At 36.8% G+C, this 21,331-nt stretch overlaps 1 protein-coding gene across 4 annotated transcripts in view; it reads right to left on the reverse strand.

The window, feature by feature from the left end:
* Positions 1 to 271: 271 nt before the first annotated feature.
* NUDT14 (nudix hydrolase 14) overlaps positions 272 to 21,331 on the reverse strand; it is a 61,944-nt gene continuing 40,884 nt past the window's right edge. For all 4 annotated transcript variants that reach the window (XM_026088662.1, XM_026088664.1, XM_026088666.1 and 1 more), the window contains 3 exons: positions 18,542 to 18,606; positions 13,247 to 13,484; positions 272 to 1,390 (listed from right to left, as the gene is read on the reverse strand). In XM_026088662.1, coding sequence (XP_025944447.1) covers positions 1,150 to 1,390; positions 13,247 to 13,484; positions 18,542 to 18,606 — 544 coding nt within the window. In that variant the 3' untranslated portion in view covers positions 272 to 1,149. The remainder of the gene's footprint in view (positions 1,391 to 13,246; positions 13,485 to 18,541; positions 18,607 to 21,331) is intronic.

Below are 21,331 nucleotides of genomic sequence, written 5' to 3' on the forward strand. Positions count from 1 at the left end.
TCATTCATGCTATTAACAGTTTCATATGACAGTCTACATGTAAACTATGCTGATGGAATATATAATATACATTCTAATTAGACCACTTATTGAATCAAACTGTGTTGCTCAGTACATCTATGCAGGTTGTACAGGCTTCAATGTAAACTGCACAAATGATAATAAAACCTCTCAATAAAGCGCTTCTGATCACTAAATTTCAAAAAGCTTTACCTGAGGAGTAAGTCCTATTCTTTTCATTTTAGCAATAAAGAAACTGAGGCATGACATCTCAAAGAAAGGACTTGTACTAGTCATCTCACAATCAAATGAAAAGATTTTTGGCCTCTCAAGTCCTGCTCTAGAGGACAAAGTTTGATCTAATTAATCAAGGATTATCCATAAAACAGAGAGATGTGTTCCAGTGGTAGCCCCCATGATTCATCCCTGTATCCCCATCACTGGTGCTCAGCGCTGCAGTTGGAATACACTCTAATACATAGTCTTAGAGCTGGTCTATTGTCAGAATGACACATTAGCAGAACAGCTTACAAATATGTTTCTGTCTGCTTATGAAATAAAGGTCTGCACGTTCAGAAATGCAAACATTTTCTTTACAGGAGCTAGGCATCACAGAGAAAGYTCCTCCCTGAAAGCTGTGCAGAATTCAGGTATGTAGTTAGGATATTTGACTATTAAGGTCTGATGGTTGAAGAAGAACCCCAAGCCAAAAACAAACAARCAAACAAACACCCCCTCCCCAAACCCCAGCTATGAGAACTACAGTGAACAAGCAGCTGCCAGTATCTACAGACCACGGTGACAGGCCTGTGTAGCAGCCGCACTGAGGCTCTGAGCATCTCTGCAGAACAGTGGTAGAGCAGTGCCACAAAAAGGGAGAGCTTCTAACACTGGACACATTTACTTAGGTTTTGTGTGGGAATCAACATTTGCCTCTCCAAGACAAATCCTAGCCCCAGTGAAGCCAGTAARAGTTTTGCCACTGGTGGAAATAGGGTCAGGATTTTACTTCTAATTTTGCTTCAAAGTTTATTTTTGGAAAGATTCCCTTTGTGGTAATTTGAGTTGATCAAGGCAGGCAGACTTGCAGTTTTCTGTACGCACAGAAATAATGGGAAAGCTTTTCTCAAAATTGTTGGTGCTTTGATTTTATGTTTTTGGTAGCTTGGGTGCTATGTTGTTTTGGAACCACACAAAGCCCAAAATGACACCTGGTGTCTTTGGGAGACTCTCATCAAAAGCAAACTTCATGTAGWCTTCTAAAGGTATTTCTACAACTTCTATCAGCTCTCCTTCTTCAGGCTGGCCACCTCCTTCACCCGTTTTCATCTGGTCTGTTACTTCTGCATAAAATAAGGTGTGCCTAGAACCTGTCACACCAACTCCAGACCTGGAAAAAAGTAGAGAGGAAATTTTTGTTTACATAAAAAGAAGTTAGCAAGGAACTAAGAATGGAAACCTGGATCCTTAACTTGTGTCCCCTACACAATGCCAAAATACATGTCATTACCCTCTGTTAATTTCTATGTTTAGAACCTATAAATGCAATTTTGTTAACACAGAAACTGATTACAACTTTCATGCAGAAGAATCAACATCTTTTGAATMCATTTCCATTTGAAATGGATTCATCTTTGAATATATTCTGCAGCTCTGGAAAAATGTTAGTTTAGGAGGAGGTAAAAAAAAAAGTCTTTGAATTGGTGAACAGTTCTGTGTATGCTGAAGTTGAGAGACTTTTTCAGCTAATCTCAGTGAGAGCCAGATCACACCATGATCCACAGAGATCTACAAACAACAAAATGAAACTCCACTGGGTATTTGAATCCTACATTTGCTTGCTTGTTTTTACACAAATATTTTGATTTTTGATTCTTAAGAAGATTATGTCCATTCACAGCTGGAGTCCTCTACTCATGGACTGGATAGGTACAAGAACAGAAAGGMAGCCTCAGAGTCTTTCTCTGTCCTTCCTGAACTTTAGCCTTGACCCAAATGGACCACTCTAAAAGCACACATGTTTCTGAAGTAATTCAGTCTCCCAGCTAGATTTGTTACAGTGGATTTAGCTGAGGATATTTTAAATTATGTAGTCTTTCTTCGGCTAGACAGCTTGCTGTGTATTGTACTTATTTGTTAATCCTCTATTTCCTTAGAACTATTTCATTTAGGTATTTTTAAATAAGGGATAAGTACATAATCCACTCGGTCCTTCTAAGAAAATATTTACATTGCAATAGCAACTTCTTCATTTCACATGATTAGAAGTGACTTTTCATATTGAATGAAGCCTGATCCAAAGTTCACTGAAGCTATGAATCAGGAAAGCTGAAAAATTAGTCTCTATATTATTATACATGTATAGGATTCTAAGATTTGTAGCATCATTATGATCTTAAGGTGTATATTCATGCTTACCCTATCACTAGATAACTATCTCAGTTAATGCAACATGAATCACACCCCATTCACACGCCATTCATCATTTGCCCCTCCATTTTTTAATAACACCTGGAATTATTTTGGTTGGACAACTAATACTGGTTACTGAAGCTGTTTTTCTACATCAACACACACTCTTTTTTAGACACAGAACAGGGAGTGAACAAGTGAATTCTTTTCCGAAAAATACTACTCTGACTTTGGGCAGGTCACTTCACTCCCTTGCGATCATTCCCATATCTGTCAGAAAAGTGCTAGAGAAACTTATGTACTTTTGTTTGGCACTTCCAAGAGCTTAGAATGACGGTATGCAATTTCCTTCACTCTGTGTTCATYGCTAAATTTCAGTGTCTGTACTACTTTTTGATACATGCTTTTACCAGCAAAACGTGACCTACTAGCATGCAGCAAGAGACTAGACTAACAGCTTTCCCTTTCTCTTCCACATGTGACCTCCTTTCTCAGTCAATCTGATTTAGTATTTACTCTCCCTGAGGACCTGTTTTTTGCAGCCACTGTCCTTAGTATTTGTATCTTATTATGGYGACCGTCAGAGAAGGTTTGTCAATAAAAGAGCCATTCAGAGCTGACAATCATCCACAGACTATACGTGCCACTGGCACTAGATCAAATGCCTTCTCAGGACTCCCCTGTGCCACACTCCCTTTCTCCTTCTCTAATGGGAAGCTGCCTGGAAGAATAACGCTGTTTGTCAGGCATGCTGCCACTCATCTCACCACAGCTGAAGCTCCAACCAGGAGACAACACAACACAAACGCAGTCTTTGAAAGCAGTAGGAGTTGCGCACTGGGCTCACCATGCTGGCTTAATCATTCTAATCTCATTATAAAAGTAAGGTAGAGTCATTTTTCATCAAGTTGCTATCAGCAACCAGCTCTCAAAAGTTGGAATGCCATTTTTTATGCTAATGTGCTATCAGTGCTCTTTCTGCTGTGAGGATGATGGCACACGTTACTACACTCCCTTTGTGTTTAAATACAATATATTTTCTTGGTATTATCAATCAATAATGTATAACATTAAGAAAAAAAACAACAGTGGAAATGAAATACTGATTAAGAGCAAACAGACCTATTTCACAGTCCATCATTGCTGGCCATTTAAGCTGTAGTCATTCAGTGAACAATCTGCCCCCAGCTTATTCACCTTGTTCTCTGTCACTGACCACTGACCCATATGCTTCTAACTCCTCGCTATCCTAGTTCTGTCCATTAGAAAGAGCCTTACTGAGAGAAAGCATTCATGATGGAGTAGTACACTGTTTGTTCATTTTCTGTTCCCTCTTTTCCTTTGTCTTTTCTTTTTTGAGGAGGCAGAAACAGTTTTATTTTGCCTTATCAACCAGAGATCCAGATATGTTTTTCTTTATCTATAGTGATACATGTTCTTTGATTGTTTCTAGAAGAATTATATTTTTAGTAATTACAAAAGAAYAGGACACTTGGGGTTCAGGGATTTTTTTTGTAATTGATAATAAGAAATAAAAACAAATATTAATCTAGACTGTAAAATCTTCAAGATGGAAAATGAAGCTTGTTAATCTCCACAGRCACTATGAAAAAACACAGCACTATTCATAGTACATTTAATGTTACATCATTTCTGATTAGTGTCAAATCTCAGTTTCATCTTGTGTGCTCCACCTCCTGCAATTGGTATAAAGGATTTTTAGTTTTTTAGTAACAATCCTGGAAGTTTGTTTCATATTGAATGTCACCCAAGAAATAACAGAAAGGAAAACACAGGTCAGCTGAGGTGCAAAATACATTCCTTTCCCTTCTGATCTGTTTCTCATATTAATATAACTGGTACAGAGCTATAGTTGAAGAACGAAAATGCTCTGAAATGGACTATACAYGTCAGCTTGATATTATCTAAAGGTTATGTACAAAAAACATACAATCTTTATTTAGAAAGCCCTTCTATAAAAACCTTTCTGGCTTGATAATTTACAGCATAATCTCCTCTTATACCACTCATGACCTTTTACTTATGAAATAGCTGCAGCTGTGGAAATTACATGAGCTCACTCTCCGTGCATCTTTTCTTTTGAGTAAAAGAAAACTGCTTCCTGAGGTGCAGCACCATAAAAGATTCAGTTTCTTGCCTCTGTWGTTCAAACAGAACAGAGCGATTTCAATATGCTATTATTTCATTATATTATTTACTCATATGATATTTCCACTAAATCAGTGTTTCTTTGCTTCTGAATTAAATACATCAAGAGTGACTGCTCAATACACTTGAAAAGATGAAAGTGCTGGACATCAATATCTTTCCTTTGTTATGTTGCCCAAAGTTGCCCCCAACTATAAGTGGCAATTCCTCCACATATACTGGCATATAATTTGTGACGGAAATCAATGGAAAATTTGTGACAATACGTATTTGAGGCTGGACATGGCCACATGTTCATTTTGTTCATTCTTTCTTATTTCATTATTTATCTTTTTCTGGCGTAACTTTGTGGTGAGTTATTCATTAAAAACTAGTAAAAACTTCCAAACTAGCATAAAGTAAGATCAACGGGTATGGCTACTAATTTTCATGTTATTCTAGTTTACTCTTCCCCCTCCAAAACAGTGCATTTAATATTTCTAAGATTACTTATAACCCCTTGCTATTTAGATGGCTGACTTTGGAGACTATTACATTATGTTATTTATGCATATATTGACTGTTTTTACTGTGTTACTTCATGYCTATTTCAATGGTTTCAGTAAGAGGTTGACAGAGAGAGGAATGTACTTTACTTCATAAAACAGATCTATTTCTTGTATCTTTTTTTATGTGATAATTCTTTGTCTGCTCTGGCTTATTTTGTCAGTTTATCATTTTCACATGGATCCATGATGAATGCCCTTTACTAAATTAAACATTCTCCAATATTGCCTACTGCTGTCTTTCGCAACATTTTTAGCCTTAGATATTCTTGTACTCTGCATGTTCTYAGAAAACTGTCAAAACGTGAGCACTATTGACATTCCATTTCTCTTTGTACCTTCGATTTTTACAGAAATCCAAGTTAGCAGGTTTGTTGCTTTGAAGCAGTTCTGAGTCTCCATCTGGTTGAAATAATAAAGTGTTTTAACACATACCCTTTAAAAATATGTATACATTTTAGTGATGTGATTTTGGGTATTGGGGCAGGAGGAAAAAGAGAGTAAAGAGGGAGAAGAAGGTTGGTTTGGTAAAGAAGCAACAGGCTGCCTTTATGTTTTCAGTATGTTTTCAGGCTTATGTGTCCCTAACAACCTGCTATCCTCTTGCACAATTATTTGCACTTTCTGTGTATGATGTTTAAAGAATTTTGACGTGCCTTTATTCATGGTTATATTCTTCTTTTTGCTACCTTCTTCCTCCATACGCAGTCTGTGAAATATTTTTCCTGTCCCTAGCATTTTACAGTACAAATAAAGTGCTTTTGCCATCGTCTCAAATGAGTCACCTATTAACAGATTACAACGATATTCATTAGCTTTGCATCTGGGGAAATCACAGGGGTCAGCACACCCGTAATGGAAGTGATGAGTTTCACCCTGGGAAAACCACCTTCCCGACAACAGTGTCTCCCCTTGYTAGTACACGAGAGGCTTGGTTTGGGTGAGGGCCAGCAAGATCTGAACTCGCAGCACCGGCCCACGTTGACAGCTAGGGTTTCAGGTCTCACTCCAAAGGTTTAGCACCATGTTGCCCGAACTAGGCATGTCATGGCTTATACCGATCCAGACCTGCTAAGCCTGGCTTGACCTAGCTGGCTGATCTAGATATATTTTGATGTGTCTGCACAGTGTTTGACTCTCATTCACCACTGTGGGACAAATGCAAATGATCTATAGAAAACACAGCTCTGATTTCCTGCGTCTCTATCACGAGGATCAGTTTCCTTCTGAGAAGTTTATAGTTGCTTCAAGTTACAGCTACATGGCTGGCAAATACTCTTTGTCAAATCTTTAGGGCATAAGCTCACAAACCCTGCAGCTTCAACAGAAAGAGACTTTTAAGACCTGAAATCTATTAGTACTAAACTTTTAGCTTTTTTTCAGAGACAGTCAGAAACCTCTGTTACCTTTGACAACAATTCTACGAATGTAAACATGCCAAATTAAGGATATGAAAGTGTTATGTTTTTTATCACAATAGTAACTTCAACATAAGTTTAACACATCCTAACAAGATTGTATGATGCATTCCCATATTGCATTTCAAATAAAACACTCAAATACTGTGATCAAATCATGGTATGGCTTTCAAAGCTGTCGGCAACACATTTGCAGGTAACAGCACAGCGGAGATGCAGGCTCTGCGGAACTGCAAAGTGCTTCTCTTCACCTCCCACCCAGTATTTTCTATCTACTTCCCTCTTAGACTAGGGAAAACACAAGGGAGAGACTGTTACTCCAATCTGCTTTTGAAGCCCTGCAATAGTAGTTATCACAAAGCCTTTGTTTATCTCTTTCCTTTTACTAAATCTATGCGGAATTATGTAGCACAAGCAACAGGGATGACAAAATGGGACTTTTTGCTATTTGATATCTAAGTCCATAACTATAAAGCTACATTACATAAATATTTTTGATTACAAGTGGGTAACAGAATCTTATTGCCTTAAAAAATTGTTTAGTAGTACCTAAAAGTCACAGCTGAGATTCAGTCCACCTTGTGTGACTGCCTACGCTCAGTAACAGCGAGTTTCTGCTTTGAACAATGTGTGTGTGTGTGTATGTGTGTGTGTGTACACGCATGCACACATTTGTAAGCAGGGTCAAAATGCAAAGCATGTAATCAAGATTAGCTTTCCTCTCCCCTCATGCCTAGGTTCTCATCTGTTCAAACAMATTATTATATTCAATATTTTAATTTGAAGGAACAGACAAAATGCTTTWAAAAAAATAAAGAGTATTTTATAATCTACTGCTCTGCTGAAACATGGGGAATGCTTTATCATAAACAAATACAAATTGACTTATCACTGAGAAGACTTAATCAATGGCTTAACTCAGATTTCTGATACACAGCAATTAAAAGCTAAATTTCTCATCTTTTCTTAATATTTAATAAATATAAAATATATAAACAATCAACATTTAGCTGTTCTTATCAACACAGAAATATGGTTTTTTGAGTGTAATCTGGCATAGTTAATGTGAATTTCCTAAATGAAATATATCCATTTATAAAATATAAATCACTGGATGCAGACTTTGGGAACGTAGTGAATATATAATACATGTTTATAAAYAAATGCAACAGAAATCTCTGCTATTTGTGCTGAAATCAAGACCTATTTAGGCATGCAGCATGTAAACTGATGAACAATGACATGCAGCTCCTATTGTCACTTCTTAGGACCTTTGTACAGTTCTGACACTATAAGCAGCAGGTGCAGGGAAAAAAAGCATAGAAGTAATTAACATAAAATTATATTACATTATGCCATCATCCAACAGGTGTACTAGCAGGTGATCTTTCTAATTATAATGCACTCCAACATTTTCAAGACCATTATTCTTTCTACATAATAACCTATGAATACAAACCATTTTTACCTCATTGCACAGTGGCTAATAACCATAGCACAGTAATTGGAACATCCAATATTAACTCTGTGAATACTCTTCTTTGTTGTATACCTTTGGAAAAATTTCAAATGTATGAAGATTAAAGTACCTGTGTTAATAGTTAGGCTCTTAAACTAATCCATCTGATTTTTTCAGAGCAGGGCTTAGAACCTGCAGCTCCGATTATATCCAATTCATACCCATCTGTTTATTACAACCTCTGACAGAAAAGAAAGATGGAAGGAAGGGGAAAGGAAGYTGAACCACAAACTATGTAATCTTTATCCTGATACCGTGATGCATCACTGAAGTCCAAATCATTTTATAAATATTCAAGAAGACCAAGCATTTAAAGAACTAATAGAAAATGTTGTAAGTTGCAATAACAATAATAGTAACATATTTAATAGTAACAACAATATATTTCCCTGCCCCTCTGTTGCAAAGAAACAAGTCTCAAGGAAGATAGCTGGAAGTACTTCTGCCTAAGAAACTAACTCACAGCTGAATACCATATAGGATTCAAACYGAAACTGCTAGGATACCATGATAGAAAAAAAAAAATTATTTATATCTGATTTATGAGTAAGTCTAAAGATTTGTTCACTTACAAAATTTCACATTTAGGAACATAAAACTGGAGGAACCTCACAGATTTATTTTAGGGCTGTTAAAAATCAAGTTTCATCAACAATCATTTTCATTAAGGCTCAGTTTATGATTATACTACTATAGTATCAGCTTCCTTTTATTATTGATCTACATGGCTCCTTTAGATAAATCTCATCTACCATCCCAACCATCTATGCCATTTTTGAATGAAGCCATACATACAGTTGACTAGAACTCAATGCAACAGTGGGGGACAAAACTTTCATAACAGAAGATGAAACCTCCAAAAGCAGTTCAGCTGCTGACAAAACAGAAAAGAARTAGCAGGTTACTTACCCATGTGCTAAACACCAAAGTAGCAGTTTGTRTAGGTATGCTAAGAAGGAGAAACTCACCACACAGGGTGAAAACAACAATACAGATTTTTTTCAAAATGATTACTGTCTCCATCTACACAGCAAAACAAACCATTCTCATTTATATCTAGCTTCTGGATAGCAGTATTCTGTAATAGGCACAGATATTTATGATTCTTCAATGCCTGATTCCTCTGACCTCCTCCAGTCAAGCCCCTCTTAAAATGTTTGTCTTTCTCCTGCTCTGCCCCCAGTCCCAGTCTCCTTCACTCAGCCACTCCACACTGTCCTCTTGTTGCTGGAACAACTTGTTCCTAAGACTTTTGCCCAGCTAGTGTCAATTCCCCAACGCCTGGCTTCTGATTCCTCCTCAACTCCAGTTACTCTGTGGATCATTCAGGGTAAGTCTGAGATCTGCTTAATTCAGTGTCCAGCTTCTACCTGATCAGCATCATGTCGCAAGAGCTTTGATAGAGCTTAAGCATACTGTAGCAGTATTGCAATTATCCTTTTCTGATCAACTGAGAACTGCAACATACCCCATCACCCCCCCCAAAAAACCCCAAACCCCCAAACCCACCGGTACAGGCCCCATTATTATCAGGAAAAAATGCTATCTTCACATTACCTCCAGTCTTTACTGGCACCTACTACTTGTCAGCAGAGTGAAATTAAGCTTAAACATAGTCTAAGTACTTTCCTCATTTCCAGAGTTTCAACTCTGCTGGGACATATGAGTGMTCCAGTGTTGCTCTTGGGATATTTTTTCAGAGTTACTACTTTGTACTATACATGGACCTGAATCAGATGATTAGATTCACCTGATATCTGAATTCCATCTGACCAACGTGATGAACCATGAACTTCTAAAAAAACCAGTACCTTGCTTCAACTGCTGAATGCAAGATTCTTTAAAGGGTACACTTCTCCACATTGATGAACCTATATTCTCTGAGTCCRTTAGTTTTCATTGCATATTTTTTCTCTGCAGAGTTGCTCCATTTCTTCTTCCTATTTCTATTTCAGGATCTTCCATTCCATTTTTTCCCCTAGTCTAAATKGTCCCTACACATTGTTAGTGCCCTCTCCTCCTCAATCCATTAAACTACAGAACCGTATTTACCTTCACAGCTGAAACCAATTCTCCCTTTATATTTCATGTGTCTTCTCCTTTTCATATCCTTCCATCAGGTCTAGCTCAAGTCCTGCTTTTATKCAATGCAGGCAATTTCCTTCTCATTACCACAGTTCCAGAAAAGATGTTATTAGGAATTCAAGACAACTCCCTGCTTTCAGACTGAAAGGTGCATTGACACAGAAAGCCTTGCTTGTATGGAAGTTGTCTTGATGTGCATGCAATTCTGAGTTTTTATCTACAAAGATGTAATAATCTTAATAATTATGAATTATACAAACATTTTTCATGTGGCCTTATTTGCATCAAGGAACAATAGCTAACAGAGATTTGTCAAGAATACAAAATGTGCAGTCAAACTAATTTCAGCTATAATAGGATAAAAGGTCTTGTGGACAGGGGATGCAAAACAAATAATATGACTTGAATTTATTAAGGATTTGGACTCTATGCAATATTTCATTTCATTAAGAAGTTAGGAAAACATGATATAGTTAGAAAYGAAACTATGATACGGGTGCAAAACTAGTATGACAACAGTACTCATGGAGTGGTAACAAGATCAAATTGGAAATACACATCAAATAGGATTCCACTGGGGACCATCCTGGATTYGATATAATTCAGTATTTTGTTTTAGGACTTGCATGTTGAGACAGAGACTGCAGATGGCAAAGCTGGGATAGATTATTTAWAAGAAGTTAGAGATGAATACTAGAAGTCAAAATCATCCCAATAACTTGAAGAAATGGTCTGAAAAATAGGATGCAATTCAGTAAAGACAATTTCAAGGTTCTGTATTTAGGCAGGAATAACAAACAGCACAGACAGGAAGTGAATGACAATGCAGCAGTTCTGCTGAAAATAATTTTGAGATTGGGGAGGCATTGTAGACCATAAGTCAACAATATAATCCACTGCAAAAAAGGTGAACATCATACTACAGCATGTAAATCATCTGTAAGACTAGGGAAATAATGCTTCCACTCTCTCTGATACTGGTACAGCTTCTGCTAAAATACTGCATTCCACTTTGGRCACTATGTTTCTAAGAAAGATGCACACCAGATGAAGAGAAGGTAGAGTTCAGCGGAAGAAATGATAAGATACCTAGAAAACATTGTCTGAAGAGAAAGCCTGAATCAACTAAAATAGTTTTGCATAGGCAAAAATAAAGCCAAGAGGGCACATGTTCAAACAAATATGCAGCAGGTAAASAGAAGTATTTCACGTCCACTGTGAACAGGGTAATAGGTCATGGACTTAAAAGTGAAGAACAGGAAATTTAGACAAGACATGAGAAAAAACAGGCTTAAGGCAAAGATAGGTACACACTTGAAACAGAATGCTCGGAGAGGTTATGAAATGAACAGATTTTAGAGAAAGCACAGGATGTGCATTTATCAGAAACATTTCAGATCCTGCTAAGTCTCAGTTTTGTAAGAGGAATTGTCTAGACAAGATCCTCTCAAAATGCCTTCCATTTCTGTTTTCTAAGGCTTCTCCCAGACCTGATGGATCAATAAATAATATAAAGCAATTATTATATGGGTCATTGAGATGACAGATCATAATAAAATTACATAAKGTACTGTAATCATTAACAGATTGCATAGGCATTAATGTCATGTTTTATGTCAAAGCTTTGTATGACAGTCACAGCATGAATGAACGTATAAACAATTTGGAAAAACCTGTTACTCTTACAAAAAATGTTCTTAGCAGACCATAGGGGGACAAATTATTTCCTTTCTTTGCATCAAATACTCATGGACCTGACAGATCTTCCTTTCTTTGGCTAACAGAAAAAGAACRCAACACAGTCAATAGCAAGACCAAAAACTTTAGAATCAAATTCACTTGGTAATATAGAACATAGCAAGTCCAACACAAAGCCACCTAAATATAGTATTTGGGTAAAAAAGGGCCTGTATCTATTCCATGTCAAAACTGAATATTTATACATGTATACGTGTGTGTGTGTGTGTGTGTGCACATGTGTATTTGCATGCTATGGTCCATCAATGTCACAACATACAAAATGCTATGGACAGCTTCTGTTCATAAACCTAGAAAGCACTTTTTCTTTCAGCAGAACAAACCCTTAATCTAGTTTCAAGGAGTTGTAAGAGACAGCGCCTGTGATTCACCCCCCCACGCCCCCCAAAGCATTGCTTGTTAATCCAGCAGGAAATAACATTTGCCAGGATTGACAGCTGTGGATTTGTATTCAATTCACAAATTAAAAACCAATGACAGGGCCTAGTTCAACAGAGATGTCAAGCAAAACGAAGAAAGTAAAAAACCTGCAGCTTTCTCTGTAAAATTAATACATATGTTTGGAATAACAATACTACAGGGYGGGAAGGAGCTATAATGGGATTAAAGATGTGTGCAAAATTTCTCTTGATTTTTTTTAATGATTGACATTTTGTATTTTTCCTCTTTCATAGTAGGTTTTCCCTTTACTCCTAATGTATATTTTAATACATGTTAATATCTATTTCAAWAGATTTTTAAGGCCCTGCAATAAATGGCATGTAAAAACCTTCACAGTCAAGCCACAAACCCCATACATTAATTACTGTCCAATTCACAAAACTGAATTGTTTATATTTTATGGCCCTGAAACTACAAAGAGATCAAATGGTGCAAATTGTCATGCTGCTGCAGAGCTCTATTAATGGAAAATCAGAGTCCATCTTGGGCAGCTTTTCTTGTTAATCAGAATAATAATAATCAGAGATGGAAAAAGCCTGATACAGTAAAGCAGGACAGTTTCTGACAAAATATTTTCTAACACCATAACAAACTCTGCTCTTAAGAGCTCTATGAACTTTTTCCAATGCAGCTGAGACTCTAGTAGTCTTTGGAACAAATCACAATAGTCTAATTCTTATTTGGAATTCCATCGCATAATTATGAGTTGAGATGTAATTTGTTACATCTTTGGAAATACTCCTCTCACTTTCTGAAGATTACACTTTTCATATACTTCCATATGTCCTTTGTTTCTCCAAGACATGACTTAAATGGGAAACATTAATTTACATTTAAGCCACTTCAGAAATCTGTCTTTGAAACAATATAGTTAGGAGTGTTAACTTACTGCTATTTACCTGTAAGAGGTGATCTTCCTTAGGTCTGTAACAGGAACACAATAGCCACACTCTTCTAAGACTTCCTCACGTGCTATTTCTTCTAAAGAAAGGTCTGGTTTGTCTACAATGCCAGCACAGAGTTCATAGGTCACTCCTACTGCAGCAGGTAAAGGATCCTCTAGATGACAGAAGTTCTCCTTGTCTTGATTCTGGAAGACTTGAGGACATTGCCTTTCTACTTCACACATGTAAACAGCTTAAAGAAATACAAAAAAAAAAGAAACAATAGTTTTTTTCTGACTGTACTCATAATAAATAGAAAAAAAGACACAGAGCACAAATTTTGCCTGGGAATTTATAACCCACAGGGCACCTGAGAGCGGCAAGGAAGTCGGCTAAGTTGTCTGTTAAAATTATGACACACTGAAATTAGAATTTTAGAAAACAAAGGTTTTATTGCCATATCTGCAGAATTATCGTTAAACATTTTTCTGCTTACATCATTTGGGATTAGTTCATGCACACTGCCAAAAAAAAAAAAAAAAGTTAGTTCATCCCATAAGTCTACATCCCAGAAGCTCCCAACAGATTCCATTTGCTGGGCAGTCCGGATATCAGGATTTAATTTAAACCATGCAGTTATTTTGCAAGAAAGTTGGGTTGTACATTATGTACCATGTGCACAATGATCAGCCTTTCAGCCTGTCAACTCAGCTGTTATTTAGAAAGGATATGAAAAGCATGTATGTTTGTTTGAGAAAAAAAAAATCCTCTTTTGAACATATAGTTCCTTGCATAGATTCCTGTGTGGAATTTGAAAAAGACGTTTTGAATTAATCTACAAACAGCTGCCACTGTAATGCACTCCTAAATAAAGTGCAATTGACATATTTTAGCCTGTATTTAAGCAAAACTTTTTGCTGATGTCAAAGGAAGTTTTGCCCRAGCAAGACCTGCAGGACTGCATTTAAATACACAATGAATTACTATTGACAATTCCAGATCACTACAACTTTAATTTACAGGTATAATTCCATCTGTTTCTTCTTTGAAATTTCCTCATGTCTATCCTTGCTTTTAATGAAAAGTTACTGTAGTTACCAGAGTGTTATAAAACACCAAGAATAAAAACTGTTTTAAAATTTGAGATTATTTTTATCAAATTAAAATATTTTACATGAATGTTTTATATATGCATAACATCATTTTCAAATGAGCTTATTTTCTATTTCCCATTCCAAATCTTATAGAACTGGTACATAAAAGAGCTTGAGTTTAAAGAACAATTTTCTTCTTCAAGTTACTGGATTTGGTTCATTATTTCTTAAAATTGCGATATACAACCAGGGCCCTAAAAAAGTGTTGTAGCATAAAGGTACAGTGAGTGACCTGCTCTTAAGCACTTGGTCTCTAGGGAAGAATCTGTACCCCAGAATTTGTTGCCTAGGCTCCTGCTACAAYGCTTGTTGAGACACCTTGAAAGTACAGGGTAAGAAGATCAGCACACTGAGAAGGGAGCTGCCTAGATCTGGCTAAAAAAAMCCAAACCACAATGTGCAGAAATGTGTCCAAAAAGTTGTCCAGAACTTAAGACTTTTAAAGCTGTTGTCAGGAGGTACATCTGGACCCTTAAGATGCAAACATTTAAGGAAAGGAGCCTCTATTTCTTATTTGAAAGGCATGAGTAGAGCTCACAGTTTTGTTTTTTTTTAAATGTGGCAAGGAGGAACAAAATTATTCCATGCAAAGCCTGAGGGACAGATCCTTGGAGGATGTATATTGTCCTAATTCCAAAAACTTATAAAAGCTGTGATAATCACCATAAATGACAACTACTTTCAGGATCTCTCCTAGCTAAGCCAAATAAAAGACTCTTAAGAGTCTAATGAATCTTCAGTATTAACATCCCCCTAAGAGTAAATAAAAATGGAGTAACACATGTATCCCAGTAAAGGACTCAGGCACCAAAAGAGGGTGTAGGTAGATGGTAGGTACTGAAGCATGAAACTGTCATTAAAATAACTCTCTGTTCAAAGCCTGTTGAATCTCTGAWACACATCCTGTCATTCCAGCTGGCACCTGCCATTCTACTTGTCTCTCAGCACAACTGGGCTCCAAGTAGATCAAACCCTACATTCCCAGAAGGACACAATCCAGCAGTCCTGTTCAGAGCATACCCTGGCATACACCAACACTCAAAGCAAATACTCAACTTCTCAAGAAAAGAAAAGGTACCAGCCATTTCTGCATAAGAGTCCCACAATTAGAGCTTTCACCAAGGAATCAGAGTAAAAATTCCCCAACTCTCACCAGGCTGAGGAAGGTTCAAACTCATAGCGTTCATGAATTAGGAAGGTCTAGAACACCAAGCTGTATGCTATGATATCAGGGAACAGAGGGGTCCCCCACACCTCTCCTGAAGCTGCAAAATTGAATGCAAGATTGATGAGCCAGATGAGATACAGCAACGGACAGAATACAAGTCTGTGGCCTATTGGCTAAAGCATGATCTTCAGATGGAAACCTGCGACTCTCCTCTTCCTTCTCCCAGAACTATTTCTGTTGTCAACCTACTTCAAATGCATAAACAGTTTTGAGAGCAGATATTAGAATCAAGAACTCATCTCCCAGCAGAGTAATCCACCTCTAGTCATGTGTCTGATCACTCTCTTGTCTTCCCATGGCTTACGCTACTTTGGTTAGGAACAGCCATTTCATCACAGGGCAATCTCTTTCATCATCAGATGTATACCAGTGATAAGCAGCAGTGCAATGAGGACTCAGACAACCATGTAGGGCTTATTAAGAATTTTGATTAATTATCTGGGAGCCACTCAGCTGTAAGGAGTCTCAGAGCAGAGACTCCAGAACTGATGTACTCGAATTTCCCTCTGCATAGCTGGGACAAAGGTAAGACAGAATTAGTCAAATCAGATGATAACTGTTATTCAAAGCAGCCTTTTCAGGTGACTCATATAGAGAGACTTGTTTGCTCTCTTGAAAGACAAAGGGACAATAGTATGGATTTGGAGGGGTAACTGGGATCTAGCTGACTGGGGAACACACTGGTTTCTGTTTAAACTTTTGGTTTCTCTTTGATTGCACCGGTGTTTAGTACCTCCTGAAACAAAACATGGCTTATGACTCAAATCTTTCATGCTGTTTATTTTGAGTCATTGAAAAAACAAACACCACAATCCACTGAATGGTCATTATATTTACAGTGAAAAAAATACAGCATATGTTTATAGGTACCAACCCTAGCCTTCCCCAGGAACACGTTATTTAATTATATTTGAAAATGTGTGGTCAGTTGACTACCAAAATGAGCATTGCCCAGGACCCCRGCCAATAAGTCATGTGTGAAGATCTGATATGGAAACTACTGAGATATATATGTAATTTTTCATCTCTCTCTGCTCTTTCCAAATGCATAATTTTATTATCATTCAAGATGACCTAAGTCCACAGTGCCACCAAAAAGTATGGTCCTATCTTCTGCCTCACCCCAGATGTGTGCTTCTGTCATCCCTTCAAGCCAGCATGGACTTTCTATGACCRGTCAGATCAGCTAGCTAATCTGCATAAAAAATTATCTGTTTCAGCCATATCAGACCTCTGCTATGGCTGCATAAAGGCTTGCGCTGTCAAAGGGGACGAGGTGGGAATGCATGTATGAAGAGGGACTGCTGCCTTCAGAAACAGCACAGACTTAAATGGGCARAAATTGACCACAAAACCACACCCTAAGGAAAGGCAAGCACATATGTCAAGAACCATGTGTGCCAGGGATGTGCCTGGTGACTGAGCTGCAGCTGTTTGCTCACAAGTAAAGAGCTGTGTTATTGTCTTCCTGGTGGGATCCTGATAGGCGCAAGTAATGAGAAAAGTCTCGGCTTTAATTTTTGCTCTGTGGAAACACCAGGCAGGCAATAAAGGCAGACAATAACCAGGTAATGGAAACACAATTATAGTGATATGAGCAATGTACAGGCATGGTTGCAATCACTGAGCTGCTATGGGATGTCTAACTGACCACTAGTCCCTAAGGCCAGCTTTCTGAACAGTTCCAGCCTCTGTTTACAATACCAAAAATAATCCAGTCTTTTGAGGCAGAGCTCTCTAGCAGGTTTGGTACTTCCATGGAGATGATATAATGGACATGTCTGTGTTACTGTAAGACCTATATCCCATGTTTTGTATCCTCCCACCCCCTCCGCACAATCTAAGCATATACCCTTAATGGAAAAAAAAAATATTGGTTATTTTTACAGGTTCTTATTCATTTGCTTGCCTTTGGTTTTCCTAAACAAAGGTTTACATCATATACTGCTTTGTGTCCTCACAGCACTGGGGAGTATTTCACAGTCCATTATTAATTGATATATATACATGTGTGTGAAAAGCCTCTGCAGTCTAGCTGCCTAAGACTGCCTCAAAGAGGGCAACAGATATACAAGCTATTTTATTTGGCTGGCAAATAGAAAACAGTGCGTTATCAATAAATAGATAAACTCTTTCTCCCTATAATAGTAAACAGTGCTGCACGGGAAACATGAACTATCCATATAACAGTGCTGCACAACACTGAACAGCCTGTCAATCATTATTGATAAGGACAGGATGACACTACCCTAGAAAGTTTCCARTAAAGTCTACCACAAACAGTCTTGAAATGGTCTCTTAGCAACAGTCAGTGAAATATCTCGTGATTTTTTTTTAATTAACATGCAGAGGATACATATTTCATTTTTAACCTTGAAAAGTAAATAATACTGTGAATTAAAATAACTGATACAAAAAGTAAAAAAAAAGTATACTACCTTAAATTCATAATATATCGTAAAACAAAAATCTCCATGGATCGAAGAAAATGTATATATAGTCCTGAGGTTTTCTTATTTAAATTCCCAAGTATATAATGCACAATAATACATAAACTACTAYTTTTTGTTTTAAAAAAAGGACTGTTGTGCTTTGGCACATAAGCTGCCTACTGCATATTAGACAGGTCAAGATGAAACTTCAAATACAAGCATGCTCATTATAAACCTGTTTGCAATTTCATCAAAAAGAGGGCAATGACTAACCCCAAAAGCAGAACATCAGGCTACCCTTGTCATTTGTTTCATCTGTAATGGAAATTTCCTTGGTTAGAAATTCTGACCTACTGAAAAGCATGGGCTATAATACAAAGAAACAGAATATGGAACAAAGATTTTGTCACCACAGATGYACCAACTTTTAACTGCTAAGCCCTTAATAGCTTGCTTCACTAGAGAGCAAAAGTAAATCTAAAAAAAAGAGGATTACCTGGGCGGAACTGCTTCACCACAACAAAGCACTGCCGAGAAGTGTTAAAGATCAGGATCGACACACTAAGGGAGAAGATAAAAAACAAAGATCACTGCTTTATGAAGCATTAATGCAGCACTATTAAACTTACATCTTGTGAATTTTATTTTAACTACATAAATACATATTTATTACTATTTAYTACTAAAGCCACAGTGCAACAAGATACTTGTCCAAAATCCATCAAGAGTAATAGGTAATCGGTCATGTTGCTAAAGCCTAAGAGAATTGATCTAAAATTAGGTCACTTTTGTCTCCTTCCAAGCAAACAAAGTAACCTAACAATCAATTCCTTCACCCCAATAGAAAAAAATCCACACCAATTCTAGGGATATGGAGAGTAACAAAAAGAAAAAACTCTTTAAAATAAAAATATTTTCTTCCCTCATATCAGTCTCAGATTAGGATAGACAAACTCTTAGGCACAATCTAGTCCCAATCACAACCAGAGACTTCTCTGTGCATAAGCACAGAGCATCTCCTATTCATGGCCACTGGCTGCGCTTGGGCCTTAAAACAGACACCATCCAAGTCTAAATGTGTACAAACTCAGATTAGAAGCAGTTTTAACTGCTAACACATTCTGTGTCTTAAAAATCACATTTTAATCTCTATCCCATCCCCCTGGCTGTTTGAAAGATATGCCATTGGACCTGACAGGCCAAGTATTCAAAGACGCTCAAAAACTGTAGAGTACTGATTTTCCCCACTCCCTCTTCCAGTTAAATTACTCCTAGATTTTACTTGGTAAAAAAAATGCAGAAAAAAGTCTCTTTCCTAGGCTGGTATCCTATAAAAACCCACAAAAACAAGTGTATGTTATGTTCATTACCACGGTAGCATTCTCTCATTTGTTATGCCTCACTGTATGCAATCGCAAAGTTCATTTATTATTCTATGAATTCTACAATAGATTAGACTAACAATGGCATATTTGCAGAGTTTAGTCAAACTCTCAACTTTCCTTGTGGAAGAGATGTATATTTATTTTCACTATCTGATTTAATYATAAAGTCTCACAGACTGCCAGAGAAACTGCTATTTGAAGATTATTAAAAATAATATTAATGTTTATTCTAATATATAAAAACAGAAAGGAAAAGTCCAGATGTTAACATTTATATTCATGGTTGCTATTCTCAAAGACCTGTACTGCACATTGATAGCTTCCTGCCCAGGAGATGTCATTTCAAGGCAATTGTAAAGCAAAGGTTTTAGCCTTCTGAGATASTGGAAGTGAATATTCATTCTGTTTACACATACGGAGGTTCTTTCTGATGAGCAGAGTATCTGGGAGTTATGGTGTGGGCTGTGAGCTGAAGTTAAATTAGAGCCTAAAGTGGTTTTTAGGTTAAGTATTATTCTTTGACCATTTCCAATTTTTTTTTCTTACCACTTTCCCCAAAGTGGTAATGTCTGAGGGCAGAAAAAGCACTAAAAACAAGGRGAAATTTCTTTCCCCTGATATTTTTTTTAATTATTATTTTAAATTTAACTGTGGTTAATAAATAAAATACCTGAAATTAGAGACAGCAGCGGTCGAATGCTAAAGTTACAGTAAATGGCAGCAACTTCCTGAAGGATACATATGCCTTTTACCTTTCTTTACACCCACCACTCCAGGCCCAGTCTTTCCTTTGGCTTGCCTTCTTCAGCATGTCTCATTAAACAACTCATACCAACTCTCATTAAAAATGGCTCAGCTATTAGACATTATTTTTTCCTAAGAGTCAATCATTTGAGATTTTTATGGAACAGATGGGAAAATTAAAAACAATCTGTCAGAATTAAGGAACAAGATCAAATTAAGCTGGAAAGGAGTAGCAGCAAGTTATTACAATTGTCTGCTTCTCACACCATCTTGAGATGAGAGGGTACAGAAATGGCACAAATCTGTAGAACTTTCTGTTTAATTACTTTTAATTTTCTGAGAGACTGACAAACAATTTTGAACATAAATTTACATTTTTTAACAAATGACAACACACAAGTTCCAATACTTCTCATCAGAATTGGAGAGTCACAGAGAAGAAACTTCAAATTTAAACCTTCTTCAGATGAGTGTTACACTACAAATGCAATGTGGTAGTTTTTATTCCACAAAAAACAAGAGAGCATGAAATACTTTCATAGATGATGAGATTTATAACTTATGACAACCCTCCCAAAACTGCATTAACAATATGTATTTGAATATTAGAGTAATTTAGGGCAAGACTGTTCAATCAGATCTCAGTGGAGTATCCCCTGAGCCACTGCTTTCAATGGGGTTCCTCATTGCTGCATCAGCCCAAATATGTGGGTTCAGTTGTTTGGTCTGGCCTGTAAGGACAGCATACTGAAAGTCTTTGTCTTCTAGAGTTTGAAATCATCATGTAAAAGATTTATTACAAAATTATTTCAAGATTACTATTTTCACAGACTATACAGGTTGTCAAACATGATTATCTACTGTAAAAACAGAGGTGCAAATGCATCCTTCAGTGGTAACATACCATAGAATATTACATATGTATTTGATGTTTCAAGGAAATTCTTTAAAAATATTACARTAAATCATACTTTAAAGAATTACACACATATATACATTAAAGTGATCAATAAAAAGTAAAAATATAAGATAAACAATTAAAACATTCACAGTGAATTTTGGGAACATCACTGGAAGTAAAAGACAGATGATCAACCTAGCCCAAGTTAGATATTATCAGAATAATTACACAGAACCACTAAAAGGAAAAAAAAAAA

This window comes from Apteryx rowi, unplaced genomic scaffold (genome assembly GCF_003343035.1).
Source record: "Apteryx rowi isolate R43461 unplaced genomic scaffold, aptRow1 scaffold_78, whole genome shotgun sequence".
Classification (NCBI taxonomy): Eukaryota; Metazoa; Chordata; class Aves; order Apterygiformes; family Apterygidae; genus Apteryx; species Apteryx rowi.